Source organism: Lepidochelys kempii, chromosome 3 (assembly GCF_965140265.1).
Source record: "Lepidochelys kempii isolate rLepKem1 chromosome 3, rLepKem1.hap2, whole genome shotgun sequence".
NCBI classification, from domain to species: domain Eukaryota; kingdom Metazoa; phylum Chordata; order Testudines; family Cheloniidae; genus Lepidochelys; species Lepidochelys kempii.
Genome location: NC_133258.1, coordinates 30,713,718 through 30,727,930, shown reverse-complemented (window position 1 = coordinate 30,727,930; position 14,213 = coordinate 30,713,718). Strand labels below are relative to the sequence as shown.

Genomic DNA, 14,213 nt, shown 5'->3' with positions numbered 1-14,213 from the left:
AGGATAGTTTCAAAGGCAAAGGTGTTTAGCACCTGAGCTTGGGACACTTCTGCATGTCTTGTTGCTTGTCACTCTTTCAACAAGCATATAAAAGGTACATTTTTGATTTAACTAAGTTTGTGTGTATATCTTCTCTGCATTATCTTAATGTATGTTACTCTGTGCTTTCACAACACTCACTTATGCCTTGTCCTCAAGGAACAAATATATATTAAAGTACTCTCTCTGGTTTGCATTCAGTGTTGCTGTATGTCCGAAAGGAGTTGGAAGAAGTCTTTGATGCACTTATGCTAAAGACACCATCTCTGAAAGGTCTAATGGAAGCTGTAAGTATCAGGGCAGTTCATAAAACCTTGCATCCTGTCTGTGAAACCATGAGCATGACATCTGGTTCCCTAAATACTTAAAGTATGGCGGAGCTTGAATCATAGCTGCAGTTTGAGTCATCTAAATATTTCTGTTGCTTCCAGTTAAAAAGTAGGTGCTGGTTCTCCGCCTAAGTGACCTTTGAGTAAGGGGGAGAACACTGCAGTTAACTCCTCAGCTTCTATTTAAAGCTGACTTTGAAAAATAGAGCAAGCAAAGACCGTTCCTTACCGGCATCCTTCACTGGTGCTGTGGTGGGCTTAGCTCATCAGGGGAGCAGCTAAGTCTGCAGTGGGCTCTAGCGAGTTTAGTGGTAGTTCCAGATACATTCGAAGTAGTGATCTCTCAGTCAAGAATAGCTGGATTCTAGAAATATTAAACATGTTTGCCTGGGATCTATTTTTCCACTCTTAAGAATTCAGAGTTTGAATAATCTGTGCATAAGAGAGCAGATGAAGCTCATGGCTTAAATTTTCAAGTAACTGGTGATTTTAGGAGCCTCCATTTTTGTGTGTCCAACTTTGAGACATCTTAAAGGGGCTTGATTTTTGAAGAATGGGTGCTGCTCAGCACTCTGTGAACATCAGGTACCTTTTAGGTGTCTCAGACTGGATGTCCAAAAACCTTGAGGCACCCAAAATCACTAGTCATATTGGAAAATATACACTCCTAGGTTCATTTTTCATCCAGATCGTCTCCACCGAGCTGCAGAAGAAGCTTTTTCAGATTTTTCCATTGGTATCAAAACTAATCTGCAGGGTCCTACTTTGTGACTGTTTTTCATAGTTTGGGGGTAACATTTTAATTAGTTGCTGGAACAGTTTCTGGAGCATGTCCAAATGGCTTATATTTTTATCAGTCTCTCATTACTTTTTGTTTTCCCTCCAAGCCTAGCGAATTGTATCCTCATTCCAAGGGACTATGTTAATGCCAAATTTCAAGGTGTTTTTGAACAAGGGTTACAGCAAAATATCTATTTTTGCAATGGGAAAACTGGTTGTTGTTTTTTTATTATCCATAATAAAAAATGGCTGAAGGGATTTTGTTTTAACTTTATACAGACATGCCCACATGCACTCACAAATAAAATTCTTCTTTAGTCTGAGACCAAGCCTGGAAAATGTAAATTAAAAAAGTGAATAGTTCAGGAAGTTGTGAGCGTGTGAAAACGTGAAAACGGAGAGGTTGGAATGGAAACTGCTGTGCACCCTTAACTGTAGCTCTTGCTACTGGCTACAATAGTGTGATTTTTAAGCTACGTCTATGCTGCGCCACAATTTGGATTACAAGGGCGTGAATTGCAGAGCACACCAAAATGTGCTCCAGCTGCTCTGTGTGGAGGCTGCTGGTACAAACTAAAAAGGTCTGTGGTTTCAAACAGGACTATGTTCGCACCAGCTAGGTACCTTCTTTACACCAGCAGCATCCATGCAGAGCAGTTAGTGCATGAAATTTTGGTGCGCTCTGCAATTCACACCCCCATAGTCTGCACTGTGGTGCAGTGTCGACAAGCCCTTAAATTGCAAAATATCACCCACTCCTCCAATTGCCTGCTGGGGTACAGGGAAAGTGTAGAGGTTACTTTGGGGAGTACCTGTTGAATTTACAACAAACATTGAAACTCTTGGTCATTTGATTTTGCTTGCTTGTCTTTGTCCAACCAGTGTCTTGTTAAGGTTTGACGGCTGAAGGGTTTAAGGTGGTAAAGTGAAAGTACTCATTAGCCTTAGTCCTGGGATCCAAAATCCATTCCCTAATCTGAGATTCCATCATGGCTTTTGTGACTTGCACTTACGATGTGTTACAAAGCATTTGCACCTAATCTTTGGGGGTACAGGGGGAAGAAGAGTTTATTGACCCAATTGTAGCATTGACCCAGTTCTACTCAGACCCTGATGTAGGAGCAAGCAGAATGTATGTACTAGAACAGATCTAAATCAGGAAATCCCCACCTGTTACTACGTAATGCAAGATGGGTATTTGCTATCAGTGTGAGATTAGAACAAAAACAAAACTGTAGATAAAGCAACTTGCCAAAGAAAATTGGTTGTAGAACAATAACAACCACTTTGTTGTGGGTTTTACGGGTTTATGTGGTTTATGTAATAAAATACTTAATGAGGTGACTGCTGTTTTTTATACTGACCTCATTTTGCCAATTATTGTAGGATATTTGCAGCTGTAGGATATTTCCTTAGCAGAGCATGCACATTCCTCACCTCATTGCTTCTGGGATGTGGGGGCAGCATATCCTTCCCTCTCCCCAGTGGCTAGGGAAACTAAAGTTTAGCATTTTGTTTTAATTGCAGAAAAATTAGGGTTTTTATCAGAGAATTTTATTTTTATTTTTTATCATGGAAAACTAAGATCCCTGGTGACCAGTGCCAGTTTTCTTCAAGGCCTGTTCTGCCATACATAAAGCCACCATGGTGTGGAACCCAGTTACCACCTGATAGAGGCAGTTGTGGTTAAAACATGATTCAGTAGTTTGTTGAAATCGGAGGGTTCGCTCAGGGCTCAGTCATGAGAGCACTTTTATTTAGTTGTTTAAATATGGATGTTTGAAAAATTTGACCAGAAACTTCAAAGTGAAAATAAGAAAATTTAAGCATTGAAACTGATTGATTGCATTCCTGTCCTAAAAAGAAAAGGAGTACTTGTGGCACCTTAGAGACTAACCAATTTATGAGAGCATAAGCTTTCGTGAGCTACAGCTCACTTCATCAGATGCATATCGTGGAAACTGCAGCAGACTTTATATATACACAGAGAATATGAACCAATACCTCCTCCCACCCCACTGTCCTGCTGGTAATAGCTTATCTAAAGTGATCATCAGGTGGGCCATTTCCAGCACAAATCCAGGTTTTCTCACCTCCACCCCCCCACCCAAATTCCAGGAGAGTGAATTTGTGTGGGGGGGTGGAGGGTGAGAAAACCTGGATTTGTGCTGGAAATGGCCCACCTGATGATCACTTTAGATAAGCTATTACCAGCAGGACAGTGGGGTGGGAGGAGGTATTGGTTCATATTCTCTGTGTATATATAAAGTCTGCTGCAGTTTCCACGATATGCATCTGATGAAGTGAGCTGTAGCTCACGAAAGCTTATGCTCTAATAAATTGGTTAGTCTCTAAGGTGCCACAAGTACTCCTTTTCTTTTTGCGAATACAGACTAACACGGCTGTTACTCTGATTCCTGTCCTAGTAATTAATCCACTGGTAAACTGGAAATCATAATGATTAAAAATTGGCATGTCCTGTTGATTGATTGGGCTACTTTTTAGGAATGTCAATCTTGCAAGGCAGGGTTTTTGTATTTCACTTTTACTCAGGTGCACGATACAATGATGTAAATCAAACACAGTGACCTACAGTCTCTCTCATTTAGGGACTCTGTTTTCTTTTTATGTTCTAGATATCTGACAAGTATGATGTTCCTTTTGATAAAATTGGAAAAATCTTCAAGAAATGTAAAAAAGGGTGAGTATGTCTCAAGTAACATCTACCACAGCTTTCCAAAGAAAGGGTGATATCTTGTGATGTTGTCCAGCTGTTTTAAAAAAAAATAAAATACACATTATAAACCCCCTGCATGTACATGTGCTCCCTTCATACACAACACAGATGCTAAATCTGTTCCAAAATGCACGGATTGGTTACAAGGCTAGTAGGGACCATTTTGATTATCTAGTCTGACCTCATGCATAACACAGACCCCAGACTTCCCTGAATTAATTCCTGTTTGAACTAGAACAAATCTTTTTTTTTTTTTTTTTTTTTTTTTAAGGAAAACACCAGTCTTGATTTAACATTGTTGTTGATTGTGAATCCACCACAGTCTTTAATTCCCTCACTGTTTAAAACAAAACACAAAAACCCTGCACTTTATTTCTAGTCTGAATTTGTATAGTTTCAGCTTCCAGCCATTGGATCTTGTTTATACCTCTGTCAGCTAGATTGAAGAGCCCTCTATTATCAAATTTCTGTTCCCCATGTAGGTATTTACAGACTATAATCAACTCACTCCTTATCTTTCTCTTTGTTAGGTAAATATATTGAGCTCCTTGAGTCTTTCACTGTAAGGTTAAGGCATGTTTTCCAACCCTTTAATCGTTCACATGGCTCTTCTCTGAACCATCTCCAATTATTTATCATCTATTTTGAATTGTGGACACCAGAACTAGACACAGTATTCAATCCTTTAATTTTCCATGCCTTTGGAATGTGCTGTAAAGAGCTGTCCTCATATGAGTCAAAATACTAAAGCAGGACTGCCTGGGAAAGGTGTGAATTGAAAGTGTGCTAACCAAAGGCAATTCAATTTAGGCAGGCATCTGTATCCATAAAGACCATTTCAGGAAAAGAGGAAGTGGTGTGATGTATCCAGATTGCAGCAATTGAATTGCCATCCCCATTGTGTTTTGTTGTTACATCCATAATTGTTAGGTTGTGTGCACTGTTGTAGCTGTGTTTAAATGGCCACTTCACCTTGAATGGTCCCTTGAAATGTGTGTTCACTACTTATGCTAAACAGCCTGTTCCTCCTTGTATTTAGCTGTGAAACTCTGGGTACGTCTACACAGCAAAGAAAAACCCATGGCTGGCTTGTGCCAGCTGACGTGACCTCGTGGGCTTAGGCTTGTAGGGCTGTTTTACTGCTGTCTAGACTTTTGGGCTCGGGCAGGAGCCTGAGCTCTGGGACCCTCCCACCCCACAGGGTCCTAGAGTCTGTGCTCCAGCCCAAGCCCAGATGTCTACTAGAAGTGAAACAGCCCCATAAGTCTGAGTTGGCTGGCATGGGCCAGCTGTGGGTGTCTAGTTGCTGTGTACCCTCTGAGTACCTTTCCCAGACATGAGGAGGATCTCAGTGAGGCAGACAAGCTTTTGAGCCACACACACAGAAGTTGATCCAATAAAAGATCCTGCCTCACCCACCTTGTTTCTATATTTGTTAGGTGTCCAGCTGAACCAGTTCAGAGCTTTGTGAACTATCCATGTGTCTTGAAACTGAGTTAGGATCATAAAGATTGTGGGTCAGGAGTGCTGTGTTGGAAAAGGTTTTCCCATCCAATGAAAACCTTCAAGATCTCAAAAAATTTCCTGTTCTGCTGTGGGACAAACCTGAGACCTTTTGATATTTTCTGCAAAAATATAGAGGCCGCACCCGAGAATAACCAAAGCCCAGTGGTTTTGGCACTTGCCTGGGATGCCTCCAGCATCCTGATTCAGAGCAGAGACTTGTACCTGCGTCTCCTGCATCCCAGGTGAGTGCCTTATCCCCCAGGCTATTCTGGGATGGAGTCTGTCTCCATCTCTCCTGTTGGAGTTGTTCTACTTTTTGCATAAATAAATAAATATTCATTGGGACAGAAAGCGAGAGACTGACTCTCTAGTCCAGTGCTTAGGGCATTCACCTGGGATGTGAGACCCCTGTCCAAGTCCCTGCACCAGTGAATATTTAATTATTTATACAAAGTGGAATCAGACAGAGTATGGTCTTGGACCTGGTTCTCCCATGTGTTTTGCATTCAGGTGAGTGTCACAACCAGGCGATTTTGTGTGTGTGACTCTCTCCCAGCTCTATTTATCATTTTTGAGATCATTCTCCCTCCATTTCCCACATGCTGGTCTTGCAGCTCTTTCAGATTGTGACAGTGGTTTGTAAGTGTGGCTTCAAGCCACAACAGTAACTTTTGAAGCAGATTAGATCAGTTAAACCAGTGGTTCTCAACCTTTCCAGACTACTGTATCCCTTCCAGGAGTCTGGTTTGACTTGCATACCCCCAAGTTACAACTCACTTAAAAGCTACTTGCTTACAAAATCAGACATAAAAATACAAGTGTCACAGCACACTATTACTGAAAAATTGCTCACATTCTCATTTTTACCATATAATTAGAAAATAAATCAATAAGAATATAAATATTGTACTTGCATTTCAGTGTAATATGTCGAGCAGTATAAATATTTCATTGTCTGTATGAAATTTTAGTTTGTACTGACTTCACTAGTGCTTTTTCTGTAGCCTGTTGTAAAACTAGGCAAATATCTAGATGAGTTGATGTACCCCTTGGAAGACCTCTGCATACGCCCAGGGGTACACATACCTCTGGTTGAGAAGCACTGAGTTAAACCATGATAGGAGATGAAGGGTCAAAGAGGGGTAGCAGAGATCCCGAGTTATTTCTGGGCAGTCCAGAAGTGTTCTCTTAGCTTTAAATCAGAAACACTTAATGCATTTCTGGTAACTTCTTCACTTTAAACTATAATACTTACCAGCCTTACTTTCTAGAATCCTGATCAACATGGACGACAATATTGTGAAGCACTATTCGAATGAAGACACCTTCCAGCTACAGATTGAAGAGACTGGAGGATCTTACAAGCTCACTCTCACTGAGATCTAAGACCAAAGCCATCGAACCTCTGTGGATTTTAAATGAAGGTCTCAGATGAACATTTTTCTGTAATTTAGTCTTCCGGGTAACACACTAATCGCTTTCTCTAGAAGAAACCCAATGAGTTCAGTTCTTCCAGGGATCGGAGCACTGTGTATTTAGCAAAGTTGATACAGTCATATTTTTGTTCTTCCCAAAGGACAAAACAATGCTCATAACTCAGTGCACTTGAAATGAGTGAACAAAGATATCAGGAATTAAATAATATTTATGTACAAAACATTAGCAAATGGGGATGGGGAGAGAAGCCTTGAAATAGTGGTGATATTCTAACTTCTATTTATCTATTAAATATTCATGTGAGCCTATCAGCTGATAGTGTCTTATTGGACTGCTCTCTTGTAGATGCAGCTGCACAACTCTCATTGATGCTTATGGGAGACTAGACTCAATAATGTTTACTGCTGAACAGGGCATGTTGCTGAAATCACTTGTTTAATTTTTGCGGGAATGTAAAACTGCCTTGCTCATGAAGAACTTACCTAAGTTGCTGTGTGAACTCATTTGACATGAAGCTGTATTGTATATAAGTGCAATATATTTTTGAAGGTTTGTAAATGTGTACATAGGAGTCATATATAATATATACAAAAAATATGGTGTTCATGTATATACAGTGAATATATGCAATGAACCCTCCCTAAAAGGATACTCTATACAGGCAACCAGCTATTTAAAAGCCTAGTATGCGCCAAACCTGAGCACACATTCTATATTCATAGAACGCACAGAGATGACTTGTTTAAAGAGGATTTTCCCAAGCAGAAGGAATGATGCTTACCGTACAGCAGACCACTCTGAACACAGTGAGGTGTGGTGGGTTAGGTTTGTGTTGTACACTACCAAATAAAGTTCTACAATGGCTGTGTTACTCATATTCTGTACCTGTAGTAAGATTGTGTATTCTCAGTCTTGAACCTGAGAGGAGCTGTGTGCTTGTGCTTCCAGGGAATAAGCCAACCTCTTGGGTTTATGAAGAAGTTTTCCCTACGGCCAGCTATTCCGTAACTGCCTGCTCCAGGATTTCTCATACCATCTTCTGAATCCAGTGCTGGCTACTGTCAGAGACAAGATATTGGACTAGATGAGCCAGTACGCTGATCCAGTCTGGCAGACCCTGTGATCCTGAGAACTTGATCCTGCAGGTGAATAGATAAGGATTGAGAGATTAAGGCCCAAGCCACCAGTATGGCCATGTAGCACAATGCTCACAATCCAAGTAGGTGTCTGGGGAGTGGGCCCTGCAGGCTGGCAAGCTCACCATGCTCTGTGTTCATCGTGAAGCATCAAGCCTGCAGCTGTGGGAAGAGAAACTGAGCAGTGGCTGCCTGTGACCAAAACACTGTTAAATATTAAAATATTTAATATTAAAAATATTTAAAATTGCTGCTATGCATTGTATCATAGCCTTTACTCTATTCCCCTGTCTTCCAGCACCAGGCCTGCTACCCCTCCATTATTCCTCAGTGATCAATTTGGTGCAGGGACAGAGTTTTGCTGACCTACTGAGCACTCCATATTCTCCATGCTGTGTGAAAATCTCTCTGTACAAGTTTTCAGCAAACATTGAGTGCTCAGTGCTTTTGCAGACTGCAGACAGCTTGTAGGACTCAAACCTAAAAAAGAAACATGTCTGTAATGCTGTGGGCATATTGATGAGACTGCACCAGCATGTAATCTCTCCTAAGCACGTCCTGGTTTTAAGAAAAAAACAGAACTCTGTTGTACTCAAGTTTCTCTGAATTTACTGTAATTTGGGCTTCCATTTATATATTCGGGGGGAAATGTTACTGTGGCGAGGGAATTCTTATACACTCATGTAGACATACAAATTCATTTTTATTGGAAGTGGAAGTTTTATTACAGAATCAGTCTAGGGCTAGGGAAGTAGATTTAGATCATTTGTAGATGTAGACTTGATATGATTTTCTTGTACTGTTACCTTAACGAAGTATGTGACTTAAATTAGGGATTGTTTTCCACTATAAAATACTCTGGGAAACGGGTCTTATTATAATAGCAATGTTGTATGTTTGATCAAACTGGAGTTTTTGGTCTTGCCTACTGTTTTGCTTTTTTTTAATTGTATAATTGAAGATATATTTTAAACCAAAGCTATTAAATTTTATATGTCCATTTCTAATTACGAGACTCTCATGTAATTAACAAATTTTAGCCTCCCTTCTGCTGTGACTAACATGCAATTTTAAAACAAAACAAAAAAAAAAAAAAACCTTGCCTTCTAATTTCTCTTACAGATATCAGCCAACAGAGGCGCCCCTTGCTTTGTTTTTATCTCCTCATAGCGAACACCAAAACTGTGTTTAATATTTATTGGTTTCAAGCCAAATAGATCACTTGAGAGAGAGTGTGTGCATGTGCGTACGCATGCATATTTTGACAGTTATTAAGGTAAAGGATTATTGGGCGGCTCCATTGAAATGAATGACAAAATTCCCATTGGTTTCAGTAGAGTCAGGATTTCACCCATTGTTGTTCTAATGACTGTGGAGTTCTGCTGTCACTAATATAGTTCTTTAATTGAACTGAGAGGTTTAAAATAAAAGATCAGAAGATGTTTCTTTCCGTATAGCCTCTAGGAAGCGTTTTCTAAACTCTCAGCCTGTCCTCGAAGGCAAAAAAAAGAAAAAAAAAAGTGGAGAACTGCTGCATCATAAGCACCAATTTGCAGCGCCTGATTGCACTTTGGTAAGCGCAATTGGCCCATTGTTTACAGTTTGGTACCTCTGCAAACGTAATTCTGTCCAGCTGGAGACTTTACAGCCCAGTAGCCCTGAATGGAACACTGGACATTACCAGTCATGCCATTTCTCAAGGGATCAGCCTCTCCCTGCTTTTAGCTGAAACTGGGTACCATTGGCTTTCCTAGGGGAGCTGACAGAAGCCTGTGTAGAACTACAGTTAAGTAGCTGAATGAATGGATCTTTCCTTATCTTGTCCGGGATGAGAAGTGCCAGACTGTGGGCTGGAGCGTGAAGATCTCTGTTTAGCCACAGAGTAGGTACAGTTGAGGGGATGGCAGCACAAGCTCCCGTACCTTGACCTGCTGCACGTCTCAGCCTATAGCAGTGGTTCTCAAACGGGGTTTGTGAAATGTTACAGGGGGTTCTTGGGGAGGGGGGGGGGGGATTTCCTAATGGTAGACAGAGCTGTCTCTAGGGACCCCAGGCAACATGGGGCCAGCAGCCCGGAGCCCCTGGACTTCCAAGAGCTATGCAGATCAAAGCAAGCATATCTATCACACTGAGGAGATTGAAATTTCAAGACTCCTTATAAGAAATGGAAAGGGAGGTGGATATTTTTTGCTGTTTTTAAAATTAAGTAGGCAGCTAGTGTTTTTAAAATTGTGAACAAGTTTAAGCTTTATTGTAACATGTGTTGTTTGCCTGGACTGCTCCAGACCTGAATGCTATGTAGGAGGAACTCTGAGTTGGCTTCTTGAATACCTTCATGCTGTTTCACATTTGATACTCCTTGATGAAATATAGGAGCCTTTTCTTATAACAGGCTTATTCAAAGTGATACAAGCTACAAAAGTGAGATCTGGGAAGAGTGTTTGCTGTTTTCGTAATGTAATAAAAATACTATAATAAATAATTAATAATAATGTGTAATGTCGTAAAAACAAATTTAATATTTCCAAGATCACTGCTTTTATAATTTATACTCAGGTAAAGGAGAAAATCCCTGGAAATATTCATTTTTAGGAGGGGGTTCGTGAGACTTGACATTTTAGTGAAAGGGGTTCACAGGCTGTTAAAGTTTGGGAACCACTGGCCGATAGTGACTGCTGATTCTACTCATGAGGGTGCCGGTAGGTGGGGGGCATTTGGTTTTTGTGACATGAGCACCAAGTTCCTATCACAAGCTGCTGTGGTCAATACAAACCTGCTCAGTGCTTGTTTCAGACAAGGTGAGCGTACAGGCAAAAGGATCTATAACCCACTGCCACTCCCCCAGTCTCTCCTATTAGACTCTTGCAGTGTCTCCGGCTCTTGTCTGCAACTGTGGACTCAGAAATACCTTGCTGTGTGTTTCCGCCCCGGGATGCTGCAGTGAAGGCTATTTGTGAAGAATGCTCCTGTTTCTCTGTGTAGCATTGGGTGGGCCTTGTGAAATTACTAATTTTTAAAAGAAACAAACAGCAGCTTTGAGAGAAGCTGGAATGCTGCTGGTGCTTCTGTAGCTCTTGGGGAGGCCGCTGACTTTTCTCTGGTACCCAGTTTGTTTGGAAGACATTTTACTTTTTTACAGCCAGGGCCCCTCTTCCCCATGGCTACTAGGTTAAGTACAGCCTTAGCAGAACTGGAGCTCGGCACTTTCTCCTAGTGGAAAGGAGGCTCCCCTTGGGGAGGAGCAGCATAGCTGGCAGAATGGCTCAGCTACAGCAGTGTCTGTAGCACTTGTATCCCTGTCCCCTCAAGGGCCAGTGGATCAGCATCCCTGGCCCTGACCTACTGCATTCTGGGGCATAGTAAGACCCTAGTGTGTGTGTACAAGCATGTTGGGGGGTGCAGAATCATGAAGCCCTGCACGCACCTTTGAGCCGACTTGCACTGGTTCCATTGCAAGCAGCCCCCGGTGGCAGAAGGATAGGCTTGCCGGCTGTGATTTGCCCGGTTGCAAAGACTGAAACGACAACTGCTATGGGTGGGGGAACTGAGCAGTTCAGTGGATTGCTAATGGATGCAGAGCCTTTCATCTAAGGTGGCTAGATCAAATTCAGCCTGTGGTGGTGGTGTCCAAAACTTACAACCTAATGGCTTTTTGGCCTTCATGAAATTGGTTTGATCTCAGGGCCCAAAGCACAGTTGGAGCTGTTAACAAGCCAATTCTTGAGATTGTTATGGAAAAGCTGGCACTGCTCTTGCCTCTGCTCTTTGTGTGTCATAGCATTCTCCAGAGTTTACTCACTGACTCTCTCTCTCTCTCTCTCTCTCTCTCTGGGGGTGGGGGGGGAGGAGGGGGGAGTTTGGTTGGGGGGGTAATCCTCTTATCTGCAAAGGAGAGGCATGATGGAGCTGAAGGTAAATCAACTCCTAGAGTTTCAGAACGTGTACTTTTAAACCAGCCACCCTACAGCAGGATCCAAGTTACCTCTCAGAGAGGTGAGCTTGAGCTTTATAACAGAGGGTTGGATGCTGCTTTGACTTCAATCTTTTTTTTTTTTAATGTGAAATCTGAATTCTAAATCTGCGCCAGAGGCTGTCAGCCTCTTTTCAGAAAGGTCACAGTGACAGCTCTTTCCCTGGCCTTGTCGTTAGATGCATCACTTATGGTGCAGTGAAAGGTATTTCAGGTCTTTTATAATTTATTTTGGGTAATTTAAATATTTGTCAGTGTTTTTTGTGGTTTCTTATTTGTACAAAGCTATATTTCCATTGTCTGATTGCCTGTGCACACAGTTTGGGAATTGATGGCACGCTCAGTAGATTAAGCTTGATTTATTTTGCAATATGTAAAATATGCCCATCACACAGTCTCTGGGTGCACGTACAAATATACCAAAGAAAACAATCCAGTGCCTAATGTCAACTGTACTGAACTCTAATACACCACCTCTATCATCGGTCTTTTCGGGCAATAGCCTGAATCAACAGATGAACTGTGCTCTGCCATGTAGGTCAATGAACTTAGCCTTTTGTGCGACCAACGTGGAGAAAAAAAACCTACTACTATAGAGTAGAGGGTCCTGCACTGAGCTTGAAGTGAAGTTCTTCACTGCCATGATGGAAGGGAAAGGCAATCTGAAAGGAATCCAGGACCCAAACCATATGGGGTTTAGGCATCTTGATTTGCACCTGGAAGCCAGTGCTGGCTTTGAATAGCAGGTGTCATGTATGGTCTAAGACTAACTCCATAGCACTGTCAGCACAGCTGGGGGTGGAGGGTGCAACACTGTGTGCCCAACAGTTAGCTGCCCCGAGAGCTGCCCTGAGTCTGGCACAATGAGCCAAGTTGGCTGGGGGATCTGACTCCAGACATTTCAGCAGGGTTGCATCCACTTGTGCCAGTAGTAATTCTAGCCCCCGATGTATAAAGGCAAGAGAACTCCATGCAAACCGGAGTGCTACCCCAGGAAGTACAGGGAGTTCCCAGTCCCTGCAGCTCGAACGCTCCATGGAAACGGTAGGGGTTCAGGCATCTGAGTGAGGAGAGTAGTGGGACTGCGTGTACGTTCCCGGGGAGGTTGTTCCAAGTAGGTGGGGTGGCGGGAAAGAAGGTGCAAGTGGAATGGATGGAGACAAAGGGAGCGCTCAAAGAGAGACACTGACAAAGCCCATACATATCTCCAGCCACAGCTACCCAAGAGAGTTACCTGAGCCCTTGGATTGTGGTCACCTCTGGGGGTGCAGCGGGGGAGGGGGGGGCGTTTAAGTGCCCAAGAATTGGGTGGCTCACCTATTTGTCACCACAGAGCTAGGAGTACTACCTTGGGCTCTGGCTCAAAAGGCCAGACAAGGATACTGTTGGGATTTTCCCAGCAAGATGCCACCTTTAATTTTACTCTTTATTCTTTTTTAAAAAAAGGCATAGACTTTGCAAACAATAATAAATAGTCCAGTAGATCACTTCTGGGGCCAGGCAGGTCTCTAGGCTCTTCATGGCTTAACTTTCCTTCAATGACACTGTAATAATTCTTTGTGCTAACAGGTGTGGTGATGTCTTAACTCCAAACTTCTCAAAGCAGGGACGTAGCTACGGGTGGGCCAGGGTGGACAGCAGCTTAGCATCAGCTTAGCATCCAGGCCCCCCGAAAGGTGAGCAGGGGTGTACTGTTGCCACAGTGGCTCAGAACATCACTCAGGCAGCAGAAATCCAGGAGGGAGCTATGCACCCGCCCTTCAGAAAGCTATACTCCGGCAGCTCTATTATGCCATTTTCTGCACCGCCCAGTGCGTGTGCCCAGCTTGGCAGGTGAAGCCCTGTGTCTGCAGGCACCAGGGCTAGGCAGAGGGCATGACGATGGGGGAGTAGCTGAGCTAGCAGAGTCTGTCACTGTCTGTCCACCCAACAGTCTGGGCCCACCCAAATTTCCTCTCCTAGCTACGCCACTGTCTCAAAGCTCTTTACAAAGGACTGGATCATTATCCCCATTTTGCAGGTGATAGACGTGACAGCAAGCAAGTGACAAAGCCCCAGCCCCTTTCTCAGACTATTTGACCCCACTTCCACTGTTGTTCACATTCCGTACAAGTAACAGGAAATGTACATATCTGCCATGGGGAAGGAGGACTGATTTAGACATGCTGTTCCAAAAGCCCCTGCCAGGACCAAGGTAAGGTCAGTGTCCCAAGACCAAAAGTAAATCATTAAAACAGCAATGAGAACAAATGCTGAAAAGCTATTGCCTTTTACCTTAG

General features: G+C 42.6%; 1 protein-coding gene across 1 annotated transcript in view; it reads left to right on the top strand.

The window, feature by feature from the left end:
* The window catches only part of GRHL1 (grainyhead like transcription factor 1), a 65,788-nt gene extending 56,828 nt beyond the window's left edge, over positions 1-8,960 (top strand). The window contains exons 14-16 of the mRNA XM_073336042.1: positions 241-326; positions 3,785-3,849; positions 6,663-8,960. Of these exons, the coding sequence (XP_073192143.1) occupies positions 241-326; positions 3,785-3,849; positions 6,663-6,777 (266 nt within the window). The 3' untranslated portion in view covers positions 6,778-8,960. The remainder of the gene's footprint in view (positions 1-240; positions 327-3,784; positions 3,850-6,662) is intronic.
* The last annotated feature ends 5,253 nt before the right edge of the window (positions 8,961-14,213 follow it).